The following is a 26,423-nucleotide window of genomic DNA, read 5'->3' on the forward strand; positions in this document are numbered from 1 at the left end:
GTTTCACAACTCTGGTCCCCAAACATTAAATACTAGTAGCAGCCACCCACCCTCCTTCATTCTGACAAACAAAATAGCCCCAACATATGTTTTTTCAAGCGCCACCCTACACTCAATCCTCTAGAGCTGGGGAGCACAGAATGAAAGCAAAAGGCTTTTAATTTGGAGTTTGTATTCTGTGGGGGTGGGAAGTGAGATTTATTGTCAAGTTGTTAAAACATTGTATTTATCTTTGTTTTGTTTACTTTTAAATGTCTAGGTTAGAGCACAAGATTCTTTGCTTCAGGGTAAAAGAAACAGGAGTTGGAAGATATATACTACTACTTAATTCCTCTCTCTACCCTGAATGACTGAAGGATAAGATGCTTTAAATTTCATATGACAGGAAATAAGGACAAGTCATAGAGAAAGAAGGGAGATGAGGCAATTAGGGAAGAGCAACATTTTCCAGAAAAATAGCAGCCAACAATTTTGTCCCTAATGTCAGTTCTGAAACATTCTGAAATATCTACATTTGCATTATGCTACGAAAATTTTAAGTGCATTCTTCTTCTTATGATAAAAAAAATTTAAAAATTAGTCACCAGAGATTTTAAGAAACCTATTCTTGAAAAATATTTCGCTCATATTTTTAATATATTTTTAATTCTATTAACCATATGATTTAAATTTGACAAACTATTTACTTTGTCAAAAAATACTCTGATATATTTTTAAATATAGTATAGTTATCATATAGTTTATATAAAGCAAAAAGTTTTATGGAAAGGAAGTCAGCCTACTTAATATTTTGAAGTTATCCTTCAGAAACTAATTTTACTTTGTTAAATATGTCCTTTAAATATTTTTAATCCAGAGAATATGAAAGCAATGAGCCTAAAATAAATGAAAGTTATTACATTATCAGGGATTAAATAATAATTTTTCTGAGATGCCTTCACTCCTGGCACCCTGATTGATATACCCTTACGTCTGACCTAAGTAAATCTTCCCTTATGAGTGACACTGCTCTGTCTCTCCAATCCTGAGGGCACAAGCTGAACTCAATAAACTTGATCTCTCCAGTATTAGTACAATGCCAAGCATATAGCAACTACTCAGTAAATATCTATAAAATGAGTAAGTACCCACCAAAAAATAATCTGTTAATTATTTATGAAGTAAGACATTTAATACCAAATGATCTCACTTTAATTACAAACTAATTAAAATATTAAAGAATGTTAATTGGATATAAAATATTCAACATACTTAAAAGGATATTAACTTAGGAAACAATCTCTAGCATAAAGGTAATTTATATTACTTACAGAGTCACACACTCTAAACATGGTCTCCAGATACAGATGATATACATAAAACTAGAAAATGCCAAGCATTGTTCAAAAACTTAACAAAAACATGTTTCAAAAATACTTAGAATCCTTATCAATTTGGAGGTAAAAGACATCAAGGAAGAACTACATTAGTAAAACTCATCTACAATTACCTATACTGAAAGATCACTAAACATTTAGGTGAAGCATTCAGATATTATTTACTTGGCATGACAGTGTTTCACTTTGTGGCAGGAAGCAAGAGAGAGGGTAAGGAGTCTAATGAAAAGGTGTCAATGAATAATATAAATAATCAATAATAATAAGTAATCAATAAAAATAAACATTTTTTACTATTATCAAAATAGTCCAAGTACCTAATATGGATACAATATGCCTGTATTTCTATGTGTTTAGTAATACTAAGCTTAACTTTTCCAGAAAGATCTAAAAAGAAAGCATTACAAGTAACGTTCACTACATGTGACTGTGTGTACGTGTGTCCTCATATGAAAAATGAGATCACCACATACCTGTCTTTTGTTCCAGGATCCTGAGTTGTTCCAAGCTGGTAAAGAATATCTATTGTAGAGTCAGAAGAGAGTCCATTCAGTCTTCCAAAAAGTAAAGGGCTATTCAAATCTTGCAACAAAGAATTAAAAGGAAAAATTTGCTAAATAAGCAAATGGGATGAGAAGATTTGCTCAATTTAATCTTAAATTATTCACTAAAAATAACTTCTGTAAATTTCAACAACAAGAGCAACAAAAAACAAACTCCAAAAATAATGAAGCCATAATGGAAGTTAATTTCAGAAACAGAATTAATCACAAATATCACATAGTTCAATTGTCATTACCTTGCAGACACATAAAAGTTAAAATATCAAAATTAATTGTCACCTGTAGGATCACTGCCTGATGCTGCACAATTTCTCAGAAGAATGTCTATAAGCTTCAGGCCGATTCTAGTGGACTGCAGTCCTATCTTTACAAGCACAACCTCAATGTTGGGTGAATGCATTCCACAGTACGGAGACATCAATAAGGCAGCACAAGTCTGTAGCAAATTAGCAGTAGGTGCAGCTGCACTTGCCATCATTCCTTCCAGATCACTTATGTGAGTAAGGCAATGATGTAATAACCGTAACCATCCAATACTGAAATAGACAACACAAAATGGCCTACATGGGTAAATTTAAGTAGCTTAAATTACTTCAGGGGTAAAACAAAATTTCTCATAGATCAGCATGTTGTGGCTGGACCTGGAGATTGTCATACTGAGTGAAGTCAGTCAGACACAGAAAGACAACAGATGATATGGCTTATACATGGATTCCACAAAAAGGGTACAGATGAACTTATTTACAAAACAGAAGTAGAGTCACGAATGTAGAAAACAAACTTATGGTTACCAGGCGATAAGTGGGGGGAGGAATAAACTGGGAGACCAGGATTGACATATACACACTACTATATATAAAACAGGTAACTAATAAGGACCTGCTGTAGAGAACAGGGAACTCTACTCAATACTCCGTAATGGCCTACATGGGAAAAGAATCTTTAAAAAAAAAAAAAAATTCCTTGTGACTTATAAAGCAGGGAAAAAAAAAAAACACCAAAAAGATCGGCATGTTGTATGTCATAAATAGCACCAATCTATCTTAAAAATGAATACTATTAGAATACTGTAACATCAATAAAGAATTAAACACCCAGTAATTTTCCCCTATAACACAACAAATAAAAGTACTTAAGTGCTAGTACCATTTAGGAATTATGAATTTGCTTTTTATCTAATTAGTCAGGAAATGTTTTTGTATATACATAGATTTATATACATAAATACAAACTGCATAGGATCATAGAATTGCAAAACTGTAAAGTATTGGCAGCTTGAGAACAAAAAGGAAATCCTAAATTTTTTTGCCAGGTAAAACTTACAATAAAACCAATATAGAATTTTCAACCATCAAACTTTACCATAAGAATGTAAACTAAAGGATATATTCAGGTCATTCTTTGTCTGGTCAGTTTTTATAGCTCAAATCTAACCCTCTGCTGACTGGCAAGTCAGGAATTACCATATAAGACTAGGTGCCTATCTATATGGTCAGTTTGTATCATTCAGATGAACTCTTGGGGACAGACATTTGGAAATGCTTACATAAGACTACAATCCAAAAAACTAGAACCTATATACCACATTGTGGATCATCAAGGATTAAACACACATAAATCTCAATTTTAACCAGCCTTAGGGTTCTGCTTCTACAGAATCATTCTTTATTACATTTAATAAAATTATGATATTATTTAGATACGTATGGAACAAAGAATTTCCTAAACTCTAAAAAAGAAAAAAACCCACAGAATAAATAATTTCATGAAAAGTACAGATAGGTTTTCCTTAAGAATGAAAAACTACATACCTTGTTTTGGATACCTGATCTTCAGATGGAAGAAAGGGATTATTAACTGTTGCTGAAGAAGTGGTACCAAAAGCGGTGAGGCCCAGTAATTTAATTTGTGAAAGGCCTAATGTGCTGGCATCTCGTGGACGATGGAGTCTAAGGCAGACAGCAGAAGCTACTTCAGCTTTTACAAGCTGAATTTTTATGTAGGTGAGACCACTTGTGACAACAGGAGTGGATAATGGTAGCATGTTTACCCCATCTGCACTTACTTCAACAGACACTGAGGATGGACAGGCTACAGGAAGAGAAAATTGAACAATTGCTAAGGAAAAAGTAAACCAGAGTTCATATTTTAATGGCAATCACAGTAAAACAGCAGCTTTCAGTTATATTCACTAGAAACTCATAAAAAGAAAACGGATACACCAAGTCATGCTTTGTCATTGACTTTCACCATAATTGATTTTGCAGCTATTATATGAAACTCACCGTATAATAAAAATTGCATTTAAAAAACTCGAACATTAACCTAAAAAAAAGAGTAACTGAAGATATGTAATCCACATGTACTTAATTCTCCCCAAGAAAACAAAAATAGGCAATTACTCTATTATTCCTGCTTTACTCGTCCTCATCAGCAACAACAGGGGCATGTGATTAACATAGTACAGTTTACTGTTATAACTGATTTGGGAAGAATGTAATTCAAAAAGTACCTTTTCACAAATTTATTATTTCACTACTACCATATTGCTATGATTTTAAACACAGTTGAGTTTAGAAATTGCTTTTGCCTCTAATCTTTTTTTGCCTTTCAAAATTTAAACAAATATCCAGAATATTTAAAAATAAAATCATTTTCTGCTAAAATTTAAGGAGGCCCAATGATGTATGGCCTCCTCCCATGGCAGCTGCTATGGGAAAAATATTTCTTTCTCACAAACATGGAAGCTCATATAATAAATTTATCTATCAACTAAAACAAACTTTGAACTTTTAATTTCAACTGTAAAATTAGGAAGTAACTTTTATTATATTCCAATTACACCCCTGGTTTACACTGAGAACTAGAAAGTCATATCAATTTTTAAATTTAATCTTGCCTTTTGATATAAGTATTATCCACATTATTTAATCTCTTTGCCTCTGTCAATACATACTGACAACAGAGATTAAATAATCCAAACCCCCAAATGAACAAAGTGCACATTTTTTGTTTGTTTTTTTAATTTTTAATTTTTTCAATAAACTGCATATATTTAGAGTGTACAGTTTGGTATCCCAATCTCCCAATTCATTCCCCCCTCAACTCCCCCCGCTTTCCCCACTTGGTGTCCACATGTTTGTTCTCTACATCTGTGTCTCTATTTCTGCCTTGCAAAGTGCACATTTTATATTCAAGCCTGTGTTTCATTCTAAATGCTATGTTATTTCCACTGGAATACACTATATCTTCAGTTTCTGCTCCAATCCAAAACCAAGATTACTCAGCACACTTGTATTAGAGAACACGTAACCTATTGATTTTTCATCATGTACAGAGTTCTTCCTGTCCCAATTCCTATGTGCAAATTCTAGCTATACTTCAAAGCCACCATTCACATGAATCACTTTCTCATTCGAAATAAAAGCAGTTTCTTCCTCATCTCAGATTATCCCCTAAGTCTTACACTGACTTATATTTTGCCATGTAATATAGTTATTTTTGACCTGCTAAAACACTGTCTGTTTTTCTTCTGCTATTTTACTCATTATATCTATTTTAACCTAATATATGTGGATTCCAAAACTATAATGGGGTATAATAATAATCTAATCTTGCAAATAAGTGGAAAAAGTTTATTCTCCCAAATATGCCAGGGGTCTACAAAATTTCCCATAGTTCTTCATTAAATTATTGAGTGACGTGGTAGAATCAATCAATGAAGACAAATGATTGTGACAATTTCAACAATTCTGTACAGATTATTATATTTATATTGAAAGAATTTGGGGACCATCATAAATGTAAAATAGTACTTTATTCCTTCATGAATACTTGAAAGAGTTCCTGTTCTTAATGTATAACTTGTTTTCTAAAAATTATTTTCAATTATTTACCTTGCAAAGTTACAACAAAATGTATTCAATGAAAACGTATTCAATGCATCAAATGAATGATACTCAAAATATTAAAAATGTCACACTCAAAACATTACAATAAAAAATTCTTTACAGATGTAATTATCTTACAATGGGAAGGGGAATCTATGTTAATTTCACCTTACAGAGCTAGGACTGAGGACTAGGCTAGAAAAACTAAAACTATCTACAGTTGTACAAACTAACTCATTTTATCTTAATGCTATAGCTTCATAAATTTGGGAGAAGAAGAAAGACAAAATAATACACAACTAGAATATACTTATTTAAATTTCATCACACGTTCTATTTGTTTCAGGGGAACAGCCATGTCAGTTCATCTTATGGGAAGTGATTTGGTGGTAATGTTAAATATTATATTAAAAACTGTTTAAAATTAAGCAATCTGGAAAGTGGTATCTAATTTTATCATTGTTTGCTACTAAGTATTTTTCTCATTTTTTTAAATGCTTCGATATTATAGTTTATTTTCATGATGGATCTTTACAAAAAATATTACTCACTTGCAAGAGATGCAAGGTGAGGTTGGATATGTATCTCTTTAAGAAGAACTGCTGCAGGAAGGTGAATGGTAAGGTCGCACCAAGCCTCCTCTGGCAGAAAGATGTAGGACCACGCAGCAGAGCGAGCTCTTCTATGGGGTGGTGTGGCCTGCAAAAGCACCTCAGCTGGTTGGGCAGTAGGACTGCTAGATGTGATTGTACCTACAGAAGTATTTTAAATAAAATAAAAACTTGCAAAAGAAACCCAATAAAGCATCAAGAACTATTTAAATCATAATAATAACACTAGAAAACTTAGCTAAAAACATGAACAATTAATACTATGAATGTACTTCATACACTTAGCATAATTTGCCACAGTATTCACAAAACATCAGGACAGCCAGTCAACTGGCAAAGTGACAAATTCACTGTTAACTGCTGCCGAATTTCTGTATACTAACATGTCAAATGAAAACTAAACTAGCAACAACAAATCTAGCACAATAATTCTCAAATGACTTAAGTAAAAAACAATGTCCAATACAGCCTTCAACTTGAAAATAATCACCTTTATTCTAAATTGTCAATATTCATAAGTTAGAAATATGAAAAGAAAAACATAAAAAGAAACTATATTTCTGGAAAAAAGAATATATAAATTTGAAACTTCTTAAAAAAATACCACTCAAAATAAGAAGGAACAAGTCCTTTAAAACTGATTAACATTTACACTGAAAACTGACATAAGAATCTACTATTTAGTTTCATAAATTGTGTTCTATTTAGATTTAGAAATAAAAACAAATTTTACTACTGAAGAACAATTAAAAACTTTCTTCTAATCAGTAGAATGCTTGAAAAACTACTACCTTTAAAATCGATGGTTTGTAATTAAAACAGTGATATTATAACACAATCAACTTACTCTGACAACTATTTTTGCTTCATATCAGCCAATTAACTATTTAAATTCATACATGTAAGATGAAAAAACTCTTTTCTTACCCAGGGGTGCAAAGTTATGGATCCCTTCTGCATTGTCAGGCTCAGAAGCTAGTATTCTTGTTTTCAAAGTGCTATCAACAGCTTTATTTGGACCAGAGTCAAGAAATTTCATAATAGTTGATACCATGCTTCTTGCAGTGTTTACAATAGCCCTTGTACTAGTAACCATATTGTTGCAAATGAGCTGAACACCACCTAAATTTAAAAGGAATACTAAATGAAAATTATCTTAACATAGGTGATTTGACGTTGAGTCAACTTTCACAGACAACTACAAAACTAAGATTATAATGTACTATTGAATGATTACACTTAAATGACAGTTTTAGAAATTTTGTCTTACCCATATCATGGAATGCTTTCAAGGCCTCACTAGTATCCAGTACTCTCAAAATGAACCACAATAATGGTTCAGATAACTGGCAAGTAGCGAGAGAGCCCTAAAAAAAAAAAACACACACACGTACACTGTGATTTTTAAAAGGTAATTATTAACTTCCTGTGAATTAAAACAACTAAATTTCTTATTGAATGTAATATTCTTTTATAGATAATAATTATAAAATCGTAACCTTAACCTAAATCACTAAATACAAAATGTCTGCCAAAATATTTACGAAATCTTACATGAATCAAAAAAGAAGTGAACAGTCTCCTCTCTGAATTTAGCATTTTTTTGTGTCTGACTTTACCTAGTATTATCGTTTTCTACCTTAATTTAATGTACGTTAATTTGTTTTCCAGTAGACAGTACTTTCATTTAAAAAAGTATCCTTCTCAAATATGCTTGTATCTTCCAAAAGGGAAATATATATACACATGCAATATATATTTATGAAAATGATAATTATATACTAACGTATAAGAGATTCCTTAAGAAATTATGTTTTGGACTTCCCTGGTGGTCCAGTAGGTAAGACTCTGCACTCCCAATGCAGGGGGCCTGGGTTCAATTCCTGGTCAAGGAACTAGATCCCACATGCATGCCACAACTAAAAGATCCCGTCTATAGGCAGCAACAAAGATCCCACATGTGGCAAGAAAGATTTTGTGTGCCGCAACTAAGACCCAGTGCAGCCAAACAAATAAATTAATTATTTTATTAAACAAAAGAAAGAAATTACATTTTAAAATCTGCTTTTAAAAAAAATGGTAAAGAAACTAGAAATTAATCACTTGTTCCTAAAATTTCATTTTTTAAAAAGGATATTTAAAAAGTAGTAACATTCTAATCTATTTCTCTTTTAAAAATTACCAAAACCCCTTTTAACTGAAAGGAACCTAAATATGTAACTTAAGCTTGGAAAAAAATACTCATATTAAATTTTCATATGTAACATCTATGAAGAACATGTTGGTATTCAACTATGCTATGCTTAGGGAAAAGGAAAGAACTACTTCTTAAGACAATGGAAAGAAAACCTAATATTTAAAAATATGTTAAACGTTTTATTCTTACATCACTGTAATCATCTTTGACAATTTCAAGGAAACTTTTCTCTCCAAGTTATATTACTCATCTATAGTTCTCAACTGCTGATTCTGTTCATTTTCCAATATATAACTAGAACACTCTATTTGTCTCTGTCTTACAAATAATTCTCTGCTCCCATTGCTAGTAACTACTTAAATTACTGCAGCTCTTGCTGGACTGAACTTACCTGTCTGCCCATATATCCACAGGCCATGTAGGTTAAAATTGGCTGCAACATCACGTGAACTGTAGAAGCTTTTTTACTAAGGGTTGTCAGTATGGTAAATAATCCATCCCCAACTGATATGGCATCTAACCCACCATGAAAGTTTTCGTGTTTGGTGAGATGTAATCCACTTGCCCCTAGTTTAAATAAAAAGATTACATATTTCTAAAAAAGCATATCCTTAAAAACCAAAAATAATTAAAATAGAGAGTCCTAAAAGCCATTTTTTCCCCAAAACCATCAAAGGATGGGTACATAAAAGCTGTGAGTACACGTGTGTATACATATACACATATCTAGAAATCAAAATATGTATCATAACGTTCAGTACAGCATGTTTCTTTGGTTGTCTTTTTATAGGAGATACCTCTGTTTTGCTGGTAACAATATAAAAAAGCTGTTGTTCCGTGACATGACTGAGGAACATCATTATACATACCAAGAAGAAAAGGAGAGAAAAACAGGCGATACTATTAGGTAACTATACTTCAACACTTTTAATCAAAAAGAAGGTATGGTCATTTCCCTTACATGAAGGAAGAAATACTAATAAGCAAAATATATCAGGAATAGATTTTGTCACAATTTACAGAAGTTCAGTTAAAAAAATTAACATAATATATTAGCTTTCAAATGGATACAAAAGTTAAGCAACAATAATAATGAATAAAAATAAATAATATATTTTACATTGATATATATGTCACAGAAACTGTTAAACTTGAACAAAATTTTATACTTCACTTTTTAGGAAACTGTGAATAAATAAATCTTTCTCATTCCCTAATACAAAATTTGATGTGAAATTCTTCATCTTTAAAAAGTCAGAGATACGTGACTATAAATTATGAAACCTAACTCACAAGACTGATTTTTTTCTTAATTTAATTCACTACATTTAATTCACTAATTTATTTTGTTAGTATTTTCCAATTTTTAAAAAATTCACACATAAAAATTTTCAACTGATTGAAGCCACTCTATAAAAGTTTTCACTAATAAAAACCAGTCATACCAAGAAGTTTATAATAAAAACTCTGCACTATACAGTAAAAAGAAAATGAATTCATACATTGCTAAAGGAAAGAGATACAGCACTAGGAACAGGTATAAGATTAATATTCTCAATACGTACCAATGATCATCGCCATGGCACTGCTATTACACAGGCCCAGAGCAGACAAAATCTGGCTCATAATCTGTTGGTTGGCTAACACTAAGTCAGCGACATATGCAGGTGATCCTTGAATACTACTACTGCTTCCATTACCATCTTTGCCTCCTGAAACTTTTTCTTCATCTGAGACACTGTCTGTCGTATTGGTGGTCACAGACACTCTTGCACTGTATTCCCTATTGCCTGAAAGCGGCAGCTGTACTAAAATGTTAACCAGTTTTAACAAATCAAACATGAGTTGATCTCTTGTCATTTCACCACAAACTGCTTTTGCATCACCTGGACGAATGAGGTTGGCAAAGAGTCCCCCAAAGCATGCTCGAGCACCCACTGAGCTATCTGATCCACTTCGAGACATTACTTTGTCTGAGCAAGTGATATAGTGGTGCACTAAAAAAGTGACAGACTCTATCACGGCAGAAATAGTACTAACTGAAACGACTTCAAAATTCTGCTCCAAAGTGAATTCTAAGAGCTTTACTTGGGCATCAAGAGGTCCTTGGCCTGTCTGGAAGGCACCCCTGCAAAAGAAGAGAGAGGATTAAAAATTAATCCATTTTAAATTGTTTTGAAAGAATACAAGAAAGCTAAACAATAATTAAATTCCTGGTATTCACTATTTCATTTTGTAGCAAAGAGTTTCCATCTCTTCCTGAGTCCTTCTTGTTCTTGTCTCCATTTTACCATGCAAAATAAAAAATGAATTTCCTTCCACACAGAAAACCGAAGGACACATAAATCAAAGAGGAGACTTTGAAGCTACCAACTGAAATAATTATATACCACACGGCACTCCTCATAACGAATGAGCCTTGGTTAGTTACAACCTCAAATATTGTTAATTAAACATTTCTTACTGATTTTGATTTTCAAAACTTAAGAGTCAATCAAATAATTCTTATGCATCAAAATTGAATGCTCTCTAGTTCTGCTTACGCCTAAGACACAGAAAGCTGGAAAGATCATTGCCTCCAACTTAACAATAAAAAAAGCCAAACTTAACAATAAAAAAAACCCAAATGAACTCTAAAGTCATAACTCTTCTTGAACCCATCAGAGAGCTGAGGACAAAAGAGTACCAAAAAGGCTGAAATCCACGAAAAGACTGACACCTCCAAGGAGATGCAATATGAACATTGGCTTTGCTGTCACAGAATTTAGGAAGTTGAGATGCCGGCAATACGCAAAAGGATAAGAAGAATTCACTAAACTATTTAACAAATTGTTAAATCCGGGTAGGTAAGGGTGGTAACACTGAACCCTTGGAGTTTACACCCATTCACAGGCACCCTCCCACACATACCTTGCCCTGTGCATCTATTCTACCTGACTGTTCCTGAGCTTTACACTTTATAATAAACTGGTAAATATAAGTAAAGTGTTTTTCCTGAGTTCTGTGAGTCTTTCTAGCAAATTACTGAACCTGAAGGGGGGATTGTGAGAACCCCTGAATTTGCTCAAATCATACAAAAGTGTGGGTAATCTGGGGACCTTGGACTTGCAAGTGCCCTCTGAAGTAAGGGCAGTCTTGTGGGACTGAGCAGTTAAAACTGTAAATCTGTGGTTAACTATGGATAGTGACAGAATAGGAATGAATTGTAGAACAGACTGACAGAAAATCAGGGAAATAGTGTTAAAAAAGACACCATGTATTTGGTGCTAGTGGAAAAAAACCCCCTCAAATACCATTAGCTGTTTCCTACTAGAGAGAATGAAATGCTCCCTGGTTCAGAAATGGCCAAAGATACAAGCCAGAGTTTGGCTGACAAAAAGAAGGAAAAACTTATTGAGAAAGCTCCTTCCCCTGAGGTTCGGTCATGGAGGGCCTGCCAAAGACTGAGGCTGGACAGAGTATCAGAAAACACCTGCCATCACTAGGAGTCTAGTGAACATTAAGAAACAAGCAAAAGGGACTTCTCTGGTGGCACAGTGGTTAAGAATCCACCTGCCAATGCAGGGGAGAGAAGTTCGAGCCCTGGTCCAAGAAGATTCCACATGCCACAGAGCAACTCAGCCCAAGTGCCACAACTACTGAGCCTGCACTCTAGAGCCCGCAAGCCACAACTACTGAGCCCATGCACCTAGACCCTGTGCTCCACAACAAGAAAAGCCACCACACCGCAACAAAGAGTAGCCCCTGCTCACCGCAACTAGAGAAAGCCCACGCACAGGAGTGAAGGCCCAACACAGCCAAAAGTAAATAAATTAATTAAATAAAAGAGAAAGAAACAAACAAAAGTAGTTGACTGCTAGAGATGGAGCCATGGAGAGAGAGTCTTTCTGTGTACAAATGTATACAGAAGAACAAAAGCTAAGGATGTAACAAGAAGACTTGAAAGAACTCCCCGTACCCTGACCCACATCGAAGCAGAAGCTAAATAGATCATTCTGAAGCTGATGAAACACACAAAGTAACCACAGGAACAACAAAACCAAAGCCAAGTCAAATCCTGAAAAGAGTGACTCAAATCCTCATACTAATTATCAAGTAAAAGAGGCTTGTCCATTTCCAGGCATAAATACTATTTACTTCAGTGTCTAAAAGATATGTGATTATCTAAGGCAAAAACTGTAGGGACATATTATGTTTACAGCGTATGTAAAAGTAAACAGATGACACCTACACCACAAAGGATGAGACAAAAAAACTGTAAATATACTGCTGTAAAGTTCTTACATTATATGTGAGTTGAGGTACAATAATACTTGAGGCAGAATGTGAAGAAATAAAGATGCATATTGCGGAGATAGCATTAAGATGGCGGAGGAGGTAAGCCCAAACACATAGGGGCACCTTATCTTTGACAAAGAAGGCAAGAATATACAATGGAAAAAAGACAGCCTCTTCAATAAGTGGTGCTGGGAAAATTGGACAGCAACATGTAAAAGAATGAAATTAGAACACTTCCTAACACTATACACAAAAAGAAACTCCAAATGGATTAAAGACCTACTTGTAAGGCCAGACACTAGAAAACTCCTAGAGGAAAACATAGGCAGAACACTCTATGACATACATCAAAGCAAGATCCTTTTTGACCCACCTCCTAGAATCAGGGAAATAAAATCAAGAATAAACAAATGGGACCTCATGAAACTTAAAAGCTTTTGCACAGCAAAAAAAACCATAAACAAGACTAAAAGGCAACCCTCAGAATGGGAAAAAATAATTGCCTATGAAACAACGGACAAAGGATTAACCTCCAAAATATACAAGCAGCTCATGAAGCTTCATACCAAAAAAGCACATAACCCAACGCACAAATGGGCAGAAGACCTAAATAGACATTTCTCCAAAGAAGACATACAGATGGCCAACAAACACATGAAAAGATGCTCAACATCACTCATCATCAGAGAAATGCGAGTCAAAGCCACAATGAGGTATCACTTCACACCAATCAGAATGGCCATCATCACAAAATCTGGAAATAACAAATGTTGGAGAGGGTGTGGAGAAAAGGGAACTCTCCTGCACTGTTGGTGGGAATGTAAGTTGGTACAGCCACTATGGAAAACAATTTGGAGGTTCCTTAAAAAACTACAAATAGAACTACCATATGATCCAGTCATCCCACTCCTGGGCATATACCCAAAGAAAACCATAATCCCAAAAGAAACTTGTACCATAATGTTTATTGCAGCACTATTTACAATAGCCAGGACATGGAAGCAACCTAAGTGCCCATCAACAAATGAATGGATAAAGAAGATGTGGCATATATATACAATGGAATATTACTCAGCTATAAAAAGGGATGAGATGGAGCTATATGTAATGAGGTGGATAGAACTACAGTCTGTCATACAGAGTGAAGTAAGTCAGAAAGAGAAAGACAAATATTGTATGCTAACTCACATATACGGAATCTAAAAATGGTACTGATGAACTCAGTGACAAGAACAAGGACGCAGATACAGAGAATGGACTGGAGAACTCGAGGTTTGGGAGGGGGCGGGGGGTGAAGGGGAAGCTGAGACAAAGCGAGAGAGTAGCACAGACATATATATACTACCAACTGTAAAACAGATAGTCAGTGGGAAGTTGTTGTATAACAAAGGGAGTCCAACTCGAGGATGGAAGATGCCTTAGAGGACTGGGGCGGGGAGGGTGAGGGGGACTGGGGGGGGGGGAGTCAAGGAAGGGAGGGAATACGGGGATATGTGTATAAAAACAGATGATTGAACTTGGTGTATCCCCCAAAAAATAATTAAAAAAAAAAAAAAAAAAAAAAAAAAGGATGGCAGAGTAGGAGGACTTGTGCTCACTCCCTCTTGCAAGAGCACCAGAATTACAACTAACTACTGAACAACCATCCACAGAAAGACACTGGAACTCACCAAAAAAGACACCCCACATCCAGAGACAAAGAAGAAGCTGCAATGAGACGGTAGGAGGGGCGCAATCGCGTTAAAATCAAATCCCGTAAATGCTGGGTGGGTGACTCACAAACTGGAGAATAGTTAGACTGCAGAAGTCCACCCACGAAAGTGAGGGTTCTGAGCCCCACATCAGGCTTCCCAACCTGGGAGTCCAGCAACAGGAGGAGGAATCCCCAGAGAATCAGACTCTGAAAGCCAGCGGGATTTGATTGCAGGACCTCCACAGGACTGGGGAAAACAGAGACTCCACTCTTGGAGGGCACACAAAAAAATGTGCTCACCAGGACCCAGCGGGGAGGAGCAGTGACCCCATAGGACACTGGACCAGACCTACCTGCTGGTGTTGGAGGGTTGCCTGCAGAGGTGGGGGGGGGGGGGGGGGGGCAGCTGTGGCTCACCGAGGAGGCAGGGGCACTGGCAGCAGGGGTTTTGGGAAGTGCTTATTGGTGTGAGCCCTCCCAGAGTCCACCATTAGCCCCACCAAAGAGCCTGTGGGCTCCAGCACTAGGTGGCCTCAGGCCAAACAACCAACGAGGTGTGAACACAGCCCCACCCATTAGCAGACAAGCAGATTAAAGTTTTACTGAGCTCCACCCACGAAATCGGATTAAAGCTTTACTGAGCTCCACCCACCCAGCCCTACCCACCATCAGTCCCTCCCATCAGGAAGCACATAGGAGGCTCCTAGATAGCTTCTTCCACAAGAGGGCAGACAGCAGTATCCAGCAGTGTCAGCAGTATTTCGTCTTGTGGAACTGAAAACCACAGCCACAGAAAGATAGAGAAAATGAAAAAGCAGAGGACTTTTTACCAGATGAAGGGACAGGATAAAACACCAGAAAAACAACTCAATGAAGAGGAGATAGGCACCCTTCCAGAAAAAGAATTCAGAATAATGATAGTGAAGATGATCCAGGACTTTGAAAAAAGACTGGATGCAAAGATCGAAAAGTTTACCAAAGACCGAGAAGAATTAAAGAACAAACAAACAGAGATATACAACACAATAACGGAAATGAAAAATACACTAGAAGGAACCAATAGCAGATTAACTGAGGCAGAAGGGCAAATAAGTGACCTGGAAGACAGAATGGTGATCATCACTGATGTGGAAAAGAATCAAGAAAAAAGAATGAAAAGAACTGAAGACAGCCTAAGAGACCTCTGGGACAATGTTAAACGCACCAACATTCACATTATAGGGGTCCCAGAAGGAGACGAGAGAGGGAGAAAGGACCTGAGAAAATATTGGAAGAGATTCTAGTTGAAAACTTCCCTAACATGGGAAAGGAAATAGCTACCCAAGTGCAGGAGGCGCAGAGAGTCCCAGGCAGGATAAATCCAAGGAGAAACACACCAAGACATATAGTAGTCAAGTTGACAAAAATTAAAGACAGAGAAATGTTATTAAAAGCATCAAGGGAAAAACCACAAATAACATACAAGGGAACTCCCATAAGGGTAACAGCTGATTTCTCAGCAGAAACTCTGCAAGCCAGAAGGGAGTGGCATGATATATTTCAAGTGATGAAAGGGAAGAACCTACAACCAAGAATACTCTACCCAGCAAGGATCTCATTCAGATTCGATGGAGAAATCAAAAGCTTTACAGACAAGCAACAGCTAAGAGAATTCAGCACCACCAAACCAGCCCTACAACAAATGCTAAAGGAACTTCTCTAAGCGGGAAACATAAGAGAAGAAAAGGACCTACAAAAACAACAAAACAATTAAGAAAATGGTAATAGGAACATACATATCGACAATGACCTTGAATGTAAATGGACTAAATGCACCAACCAGAAGACACAGACTGTCTGAATGGATACAAAAACAAGACCCATATACATGCTGTCTCCAAGAGACCCACTTCAGACCTAGGGACACACACAGAGGGAAAGTGAGGGGATGGAAAAAAATATTCCATGAAAATGAAAATCAAAAGAAAGCTGGAGTAGCAATACTCATATCAGATAAAATAGACTTTAAAATAAAAAATGTTACAAGAGACAAGAAAGGACATTACATAAAGATCAAGGGATCCATCCAAGAAGAGGAGACAGCAATTATAAATATATATGCACCCAATATAGGAGCCCCTCAATACATAAGGCAAATGCTAACAACTATGAAAGAGGAAATGCAAGGCAGAGATAGAGACACAGGTGTAGAGAACAAACACATGGACACCAAGTGGGGAAAGCGGGGAGGGTTGGGGGGGGGATGAATTGGGAGATTGGGACACCAAATTGTACACTCTAAATATATGCTGTTTAATGTCTGTTAACTGTATCTCAATAAAAGTTCTTAAAAAAATAAAAATAAAAATAATTTTTAAAAAAAGATGCATATTGCAAAGCTAGGGAAAATAATATAATCAAAATTTCTTTGTTACAAATAATAACACTAGAAACAAAATGAAATCATTATTAAAAATAATTTAATCCAAAAGTAGGCAAGAAAAAAAAAATTAAGTAAAGAACAGAGTAAACAAAACTGGCAAGGTAATCAATTTTAGTCTACTATTTCAATAATGACATTAAATGTAAAGTGGTCTAACAGATGAATTAAGAGACCATATTGTCAAATACTTATACAAGAAAAGCTGAAAGGTCTCAAATCAATCTAAGCTAGAAAAGGGCAAATAAAACTCAAAGTGGAAAGAAGGAAAAAATAACCACTGGAGCCAAATTTAATGAAATTGGAAATGAAAAACTAAAGGACATCAACAAAGCTTTAAGTTGGTTCTTTGAAAATATCAATATTATTATAAACCTCTAGCAAGAATGACCAAAATAAAGATTAAAATTACCAATATCAGAAATGACAGAATGAATTAAACTACATCCTATAAACATTAAAAAGATAATATACAAATAATAAATTCAACAACACAGATGAGATGAACAAATTCCTTCAAGACACAAACTGCCAAAGCCCACTCAAGAAGAAAGAAAACCTGAATAATCTTTTACCTATAAAATAAAAAGAAACTTTTTTCTGCAAAGAAAATTCTAGACCCTGGTTGGCTCAAAGGCAACTATCAATTATTTAAGTAAGTAATAATCCAATTTTACACAACCTCTTCCAGAAAATAAAAAGGAAACACTCTCTTTAGGAGTCCAGCATTACCTTGGCATAAAAATCAAAGACATTTTTTAAAATGCAAATATCTCTCATAAACATAGATTCTAAAATCGTCAACGAAGTATTAACTACTTAAATCCAGCAAGATATAAAAAGGAAAATACATCATGACCAAGTGAGTATATCCTGGGAATGCATACTGATCAACACTTTAAAAAACTCAATGTAAGTTATCATATCTACAGATTTTAGAAGAAACTATACGATCACTTCAGTAGGCACAGCAAAAGCAAAAGATATACATATTATTCACTGACCACATGACTATACCAAGAAACATCCCAAATATATTTGTGTCTATGTCTATAACTCCATCTGTATCTATAAATATACCTATAATTCTTCCCAAATTGATCTACAGATTGACATATATTCAATCAAAATTGAACAGAAGTGGTTTTTTGTTTTGTTTTGGTTTTGGTTTTTGGGGGGGTGAGTGGGGGATCAACAAGGTGATCCTAAAACTTATATGGAAAAACAAAGAAAGTAGAATAGCCAAAACAACTCTGGAAAAAGAAAGTTGGAAAATCCACACTACCAGACCTCAAGAAATAATATAAAAAAAACAAACCAGTGTGGTATCAGAAAAGAATAAACAAAAACATCAATTCTAGAGAGTCCAGAAATAGAGCAAAACAAATATGGTCAATTGATTTTTGCAAAAGGCAGAAAGAAAATTCAATTTAAAACAGATTTTTTTCAACAAATGCTATAGTAACAATTTGACATCATCCATAGGCAAAAAAAAAAAAAAAAAAAAAGGAACTTTGACCTCAATGCAAAATTTAACTCAATATAAACCTACATGTAAAACCTAAAACTATAAAATTTCTAGAAAAATGCATAGGGGATTATCAATATGACCTTGGGTTAAGCAAGGATATTGTTATGAAACAAAAATAATAATATATTTTTAAAAAGTTGACAAAATTTCAACAAAATTAAAAGCTGCTTTTTGAAAGATATTGTTAAGAAAATGAAAATATAATCCACAGACCAACAGAATATACCTGCAAAACACTTATGTGATAAAAATGAGTGCCCTCTTCATATGAAGTCTGGGTACTTCTTTTCAACCTATGTCATTAACTAAAGAACTACGGACTAATTTATCAGGATACCAGAGACTTTCTTAAAAACATACAAAATTAAAAAAACTAAAAACTAACCATATTTTTGGGCCAGCCAATCAAAGAAAATGTGCTAGAAAATGTATAAGATGTGTACAGGGTGGAAGGGTGTGGAATAGTAGCTGAAAAAAAAAAAATTCTGATTAGTTTTTGAGGCATGTAAACCTATATATACCTTCACTTTAAAAAACAGATCTTGTTAAAAAGATAGCATTTTATAAACTAAAAACAAGACTGATATTTCTGTAGGAAATGGAGTAAATGTATTGAATTTTCATATGAAAACTTTGACTACTGGAGTCTACATAGACAGAACTATACTAAAGTCTATATCTAATGAGTATATTTAAAGGTCTCATATACAGTTAAAGAAAAATGAAATACATGGTGACTTATTTCTGCTTCTTAGTTGGTTTTATTTATAGCACACAAAAGCCTCAAACTCATGTTTTCCATATATACATATGCATCTCATAATAGCATGTTTTTGGTTTTGCGAATCTGCTTCTTCCCACACCTATGCTTCACTGTGTATACACCAGAAACAAGCTGAACTACAATCACATTTGTGTTTTAAAATAGTTATAAAGGGGGAAGAAAACACAAATGAGGATGGTACTATGAGACACAACTTTCTGCAGTTAAGAAAACATATCTCCATATAAATTTTTTACATTAATTTTTTATTAGGTTTCAGGCATTTTGCTAGTGATCTGTGAAAAACAACTATTAGGAATACATTATTAATTTTCATGCTTGCTATTATAAACCATACCTTTTACTGATTTCTAATATTTTGAAATTAACTTTTAAAGAGTGATATAATCTACAAGTGATTTTCATCATTTTCTAACATACATTAAATTTTTTTTTAATTCACTGGCACTTCCACAATGAAAGTAAATAATAGAGATAGCAAACAGCACCTTTTACTTCTTCCTGATATTAATGGGAATTTTAAAAATAAACATAATAGTTTGGTTTGTTCATAATTTTTTTTGTAACTTTAAGATGATACTATTTATTTTCATTAAAAGTTATTCTCAGAAAGTAATGCTGGGTTTTATGAAATGTTTTACAGTATGATGAAAATAATTCATTAATATGATATATATTGCATGATATTGAAGCATTCAGGCATTTTAAGAATCAAACCATCATGGTCACAGCTTATTCTTTTTAATCTATTGCCTGACTTTGGTAATAAATTCATTTAGGATTTCTATACGAGATTAGTATTTAATTTTCTTCTTTAAGATACCTTTTTTGGGGACTTCCATGGTGGTGCAGTGGTTAAGAACCTGCCTGCCAATGCCGGGAACACAGGCTCAAGCCCTGATCCGGGAAGATCCCACATGCCACAGAGCAACTAAGCCCGTGCACCACAACTAATGAATCTGTGCACTAGAACCTGTGAGTCATAACTACTGAGCTCATAGTAGTCTAAGCACTCACAACTACTGAAGCCCGAGTGCCTAGAGCCCGTGCTCCGCAACAAGAGAAGCCACTACAATGAGAAGCTTGTGCACCGCAACAAAGAGCAGCCCCTGCTCGCCACAACTAGAGAAAGCCGGCGCACAGCAACAGAGACCCAACATAGCCAAAAGTAAAAATAAATATTTATTTTTTAAAAAAGACATCTTTTTTGGGTTTTATCAAACATAGGTTTCAAATAAAATCACCGGTAGCTTTAATTCTCTGCCTGTATTCTAGAATAATTTAAACAGCTTCAAGTAAATTTCACCTAGAAGGTTTATAATTACTAATTTATGAATGTATTATTCCTTTCACAATAGAAGGAGGTTAGGATCTGGGAGAGCCATACTGAAAAGAAATGAAAACCACCAGGAAACACACCAATAAACCTTTCCCTCTTAATTCCTACTATCACCCTGCTTATCTGCTCCCAGATAAATTCCCAACAAATGATAAGGGAAAATATACTTGGAGGATTACCTACTGCTTCTACATCAAGAACATATGTAACACATTGAAATTTACCTTTCTGTTGAAAGTATATGAATTAGCTTGAGCAAAAATTCACTGAATATCTGAGGACATGTTGAAGAAAGATGAACTTGTAATCGGGTAAGAAATTCTTGCATAGCTTGTGTAGCTGTTGGACCAACCTAAAGAGAAATGAAATTCTATTCAAAACTCCTTACTGATTCCATTTACAGAATTATTCATTTAAATACTACAGAGCAGCATGCTCGCTGACACCTAGGCTCTACCACTAGTTAGTTATAGGCAATGTAGACAATGCATGTTTTCTCATATGTAAAACAAAGAAGCTAGAATCAGTGATTTCAGGAATCTTCACATTCCAAATTCATGCAATCTTTATGTAAAATAATCATTTGATAACATTCCTCTGCCTGCATCAACACTCTGGCCCAATCTAACTACAAGTAGTTAGTTCTTTCTCATTTTTTCCTTGTCTCATTTATTTTATGATGATCTACAAAATTAAAGTCTATTCATTATGAGAGTACTAAGTGTATCCAACAGAATTTAAGCTCCAAGAAAGGCAGAGACTCGGACAGGGTAACTACTTAAATCTCTAGCACCTAGAAAAGTACCTAAACCTAGCACATAGATAAGCACACAGCTAAGAAACAAAAGATGATAACCTTGCAAGATAATCTTGAATAACATCTATTAGAAGGATGCTATGAACGCTACATATATTTTATGTGATAAGAAATATAATGAAGGAAAAAAATTTTTAAAGCAGTACAACAAAAGCTAAACTGATATAAAAGAAATCTGTGGTTAGACTAAGAATATTTATAAGCTCTGTCTGACATAGCTTTTTTTTTCTGAATTAACAAAAGCAATATTTATTTCTTTTCTTTCCTTTCAGTTTTGAGATATAATTGGCATACAGAACTGCATAAGTGTAGAGCATAATGATCCGACTTACATACATCATGAAATGATTACCACGGTAACTTAAAAGAGAACATCCATCATCTCATACAGATACAAAATAAAAGAAAAACTTTTTTAAATTTATGATGGGAAGTCTCAAGATTTACTGTCTCAACAACCTTCACATATAACACACAGAAGTGTTAATTATATTTATCGTGTTGTATATTATTACATCCCTAGTACTTACTTGTCTTATAACTGAAAGTTTTTGCCTTCTGGCTACTTTTGTCCAATTCCTGCAACCCCTACCTCTGGTAATCACCAATCTGATCTCTTTTTCTATGAGTTTGTTTCTTTTCGAAGTAAAATTCACCTACAACACCATGGTTCCAAGTAAAATTATCCTAGAGCACAGTGACTTGATATTTCTTATACATTTCAAAATGATAACCATAGTAAGTCTAGTTACCATCTGTCACCATAAACATATTGCATTATTATTGACTATACGCCCCACACAGTACATTTTATACTGGAGATTCATTTATTTTGTACCTGGAAATATGTACCTCTCAATTTCCCTCACCCATTCCTCTCATCCTCCTCACCCTCGCACCCCCATCCGCCATTCTGGCAACCACCTGTTTGTTCCCTGTATCTATGACTCTGTTTCATTTTTGTTGTGTTTGTTCATTTCTTTTGTTTTTTAGATTCCACATATAAGTGAACTCATATGGCATTTGTCTTTCTCTGCTTTATTTCACTTAGCATAATACCCTTTAGGTCCACCAATGTCATCTTGGATGACAAAAATATCTTTTGCTTTTTATTAGATAAGATATTTAATATGATGAAAGAATTAAGTTAAGTGACTTGTCAATCTTAATAGAGGTCATCAAACATAACAAATTATTGCAAAAGATTTTTAAATTCCCAGATTTTTTGAATGTTTCCCTAACATTGAGGTATTTATTTAGAATGTTTCTCAAATTATACAAATTAATACCAAAAATACATCTCTACATAAAAATCCAGTAAAATTCCAAAAAGACAACCTACTACCTGCTATAATTCAGTTTCAGTAAAGCTATTATTATTATTATAAATTCAAGGTATTTTATTACATTGATACATAAAAGGCCACCATTTAATACTTTAGCAATGAAAATTTTACATATGTAGGTATACTTAAAATTGCTTTTACAAATAAGTTAACTGTATAATCTGGGTGTATCACTGGTTTTCAGAGGTCATATTACCTGTGGACTGTGTTGATTTGTTCCATGTGGACTGGTGCCAGAAAGAAATTTCACTAAAACATGAATCAAGTTTGGATCTGAAACCAGCAGATGGGCAGTACTCTCCTGACTTCCAATGGCAGTACTGGAACCAGCTATAAAACATTATTAAAATAAAAAAGCTTCTCAACAAATGCACCCTGAAACAATGGAAGTGCAGTATTTAAAACATCTTTTAGTTTCAAGGAAAACTCACATAGTCCTGGGAGTTATTAAAAGGATCTGAATCTCTACTGTATTGACTCGTTCTCTATTTTCATCCACCATAGATCTCCTGCCTCTCTTCTAATCTATGAAAAATACCTAGTTTAATGTGCACTTATTCGGTATACAGTCAAGTGGAAAAGAAATAACTAAGTGCTTACTGTCCTTTTGGTGAGCCTATTCTTAGTAACTATTTCCCCCTTCCAGAAATAAAGATCTATTTTTCAGGTAAATTTTAACCCAGCTTTCAAAGATAAATTGAGGCAAAACTTATTCATTTTTGCATGTCAGCTACATAAAGGTTTTATACTGTTAACTGATATACAGATAACACAAGTTTTCTGAAGTGAATAAAATATCCTCGAGTCAAATCTATCTTCAGTATCACATAAGGATGCTTTCAATCCCATGTTTGGAAAATATTATATTCCAAATGAAAAAATGAAACAGCATTTTGATTCTCAGCAATGATTTTAATTAATAGCTTTATCAATGTGACACTGATTTCTATTCAATGAAATTAAGCCCAAACAGAATGGGGATGAAATCCACCCAGCTGCTGTCATAACCTACAGATAGAATGAAGATTTCAATTCACAAATGGCTACTCCTTGCTCTGTAATATGAACTTTGATCCCTAATTCCCAACAACCTCAAGAATGTCAGATACATATATACACTCCCAAATCTAAAATAGATAGCTAGTGGGAAGTTGCTGCATAACCTTAGGGAGATCAATTTGCTGATGGGTGATGACTTAGCAGGCTGGGAGGGAGGGAGTCTTGGGAGAGAGGGCACATGAGAATATATGTATAAATAAGCTGATTCACTTTGGTTTACAGAAAAAACTGGCACAACAGTGTAAAGCAATTATACTCCAATAAAGAGCTTAAAAAAAAAAAAGAATGTCAGATAAAGTCTAGATCTAAATGTAAAAAGTAAAACAGTAACCATTATAGAAAATAATATATGAGGGCTTCCTAGGTGGCTCAGTGGTTGAGAATCCGCCTGCCAATGCAGAGGACACAGGTTTGATCCCTGCTCCAGAAAGATCCCACATGACGCAGAGCAACTAAGCCCATGTGCCACAACTATTGAGCCTGAGCTTTAGAGCCCGTGAGCCACAACTATTGAGCCCATATGCTGCAACTACTGAAGTCCATGCACCTAGAGCCCGTGCTCCGCAACAAGAGAAGCCACGGCAATGAGGAGCCTATGCACCACAACGAAGAGTAGCCCCCACTCACTGCAACTAAAAAAAGAAAGCCGGTACACAGCAAAAAAGACCCAACACAGCCAATAAAATAAATAAAATTAAATTAAATTAAAAAAAAAGAAAATAACATATGAGAGTATCTTTGTGACTCTGAGATACAGAAAGCCACCGAAAGCACTAAAAGTTCCTTCTTAAAGGTTCAAAAATTAATTTTACTATCTTAAACGGGAAATAAAGTAGAGTGAAGAAAGCAGAAAATTGTTAGGATTTTAGAATCTGAAAAGAAGTGATAAGGTTCAGTTTTAGATGTGAAAAGCATAAACTGAGGAATCTAGTCATATATGTTCATGAATATTATAATGAATAAACCATTTTAAGTGCTAAGTTACTTTAGAAAGAATAAATAACCAATACAAGACACAGCCTAACATTAAATAGTTGACTTTGTACTCTAAAAGTAATTGATTTTTAAAAACTAGTAAAAGTTTTTAGAAGGTAAAAATATGATTTGAACTTGTAACTGTAAATACACGAGACTATATAATCAAAGTAAAGAAGCACAAAGGACAAGATGCATTAAGAACCAAAAAAAAAGAAGAAAGAAATTCAGAAGAGACATATTTAAATAAGGAATTTAATCACTTTTCACAACTATATCACTTGTGGGAAAAATCTTTTTTAAGAATCTGATAGCAAGAATAATAAAGTATACATCAGGGATTTAAAGGAATAAATATTTGAACTTACGATTAAGCTGCATGTTTGTCATGAGTGTTAGACTATGAAGTACAAGGCACCACGTCCGGAGCAAAGTATTGGGATACCAAGCTAACACTGTGAGAAAGCTAGTTATTGATGCTATATGGAAAAGAGAAAGGTGAAATTTTTACTCAGAAAAAGCAAATGTTTACCAAAAATTAAAACAAAAAGAATAAATCTAAAAACATGGCATTATTCTTTTAAATCAGTTCACTACATAGTGTCCTCAAAATATATAAAGAGGGACTTCCTAGGTGGCGCAGTGGTTAAGAATCCGCCTGCCAATGCAGAGGTCATGGGTTCGATCCCAGCTCCAGGAAGATCCCACATGCCGCGGAGCAACTAAGCCCGTGTGACAAAAAAAAAAAAAAAAATATATATATATATATAAGGAGTTCCCCACTAAATATAACTAAAGCATTAGAGAGTCAATAACATTTTATATCTAAGTTTAAAGCTTATCCCAACACAAATAATATGTCATCACTATACATTTGTTGTCCTTTCCAAACTACAGGCATTTCTACTATAACACAATTTGTTTTACTAAAAATCCTCACATTCTGCAAATCCAAAAAATGAAAATAATAGGGCATACTGGAAAGACAAGGATGGGGCAGACCATTCAAATCAAATGCAAAATCACAACAAAAGCACAATAATTAAGTCAACTGCAAGCCCTAAATAAGAAGCACATGGGGCAGGTGGAAAAGCCAAAAAAGTTACTGAGAATAAACAAACATAATGCAGTGCCCAGACTGTGCCCTTAAAATACTGTGTATAAATGGCTGATTCCAGATCTCAGGCAGGAAATATAGTTTGGAACACCTATCATACTAAAATCTAACAGACACAGTTGTGTATTTCACAAAAAACAAAACCAAAAAAAAATCTGAAGAAGCATCTTACCGACCACAAACAGCACAATTTCAGAATCAATAAATATAATGATTGTAACAGAAACATAAGTATTTTTAAATCATGATAATAAACTACTTGTGAACCAATTAATTTTAAATTTTAAAATACAGAAAATTTCCAGAATTTTTCCTGCCTCTGTTATACACACTGTACCTCCAAAGGGTACATAATAGCACATGAAAGGAAGTTTCTGTTTATGGAAGTATTTCAGATAATACACAAAAAAGGAATAACAAAATTAGAC

General features: G+C 34.4%; 1 protein-coding gene across 10 annotated transcripts in view; it reads right to left on the reverse strand.

The window, feature by feature from the left end:
- BIRC6 (baculoviral IAP repeat containing 6) overlaps positions 1-26,423 on the reverse strand; it is a 230,619-nt gene that overhangs the window by 85,561 nt on the left and 118,635 nt on the right. For 9 of the 10 annotated variants that reach the window (XR_009054583.1, XM_057740742.1, XM_057740738.1 and 6 more), the window contains 11 exons: positions 25,247-25,357; positions 23,041-23,174; positions 20,906-21,033; positions 10,203-10,765; positions 9,029-9,204; positions 7,711-7,807; positions 7,368-7,562; positions 6,381-6,581; positions 3,751-4,030; positions 2,219-2,475; positions 1,850-1,958 (listed from right to left, as the gene is read on the reverse strand). Coding sequence is in view for 9 of the 10 variants with exons in the window: in XM_057740742.1 (XP_057596725.1) it covers positions 1,850-1,958; positions 2,219-2,475; positions 3,751-4,030; positions 6,381-6,581; positions 7,368-7,562; positions 7,711-7,807; positions 9,029-9,204; positions 10,203-10,765; positions 20,906-21,033; positions 23,041-23,174; positions 25,247-25,357 (2,251 nt within the window). In the remaining variant the exon portion in view is untranslated. The remainder of the gene's footprint in view (positions 1-1,849; positions 1,959-2,218; positions 2,476-3,750; positions 4,031-6,380; positions 6,582-7,367; positions 7,563-7,710; positions 7,808-9,028; positions 9,205-10,202; positions 10,766-20,905; positions 21,034-23,040; positions 23,175-25,246; positions 25,358-26,423) is intronic. The other variant, XM_057740739.1, reaches the window with a different exon arrangement.

Source organism: Hippopotamus amphibius, chromosome 7 (assembly GCF_030028045.1).
Source record: "Hippopotamus amphibius kiboko isolate mHipAmp2 chromosome 7, mHipAmp2.hap2, whole genome shotgun sequence".
NCBI lineage: Eukaryota > Metazoa > Chordata > Mammalia > Artiodactyla > Hippopotamidae > Hippopotamus > Hippopotamus amphibius.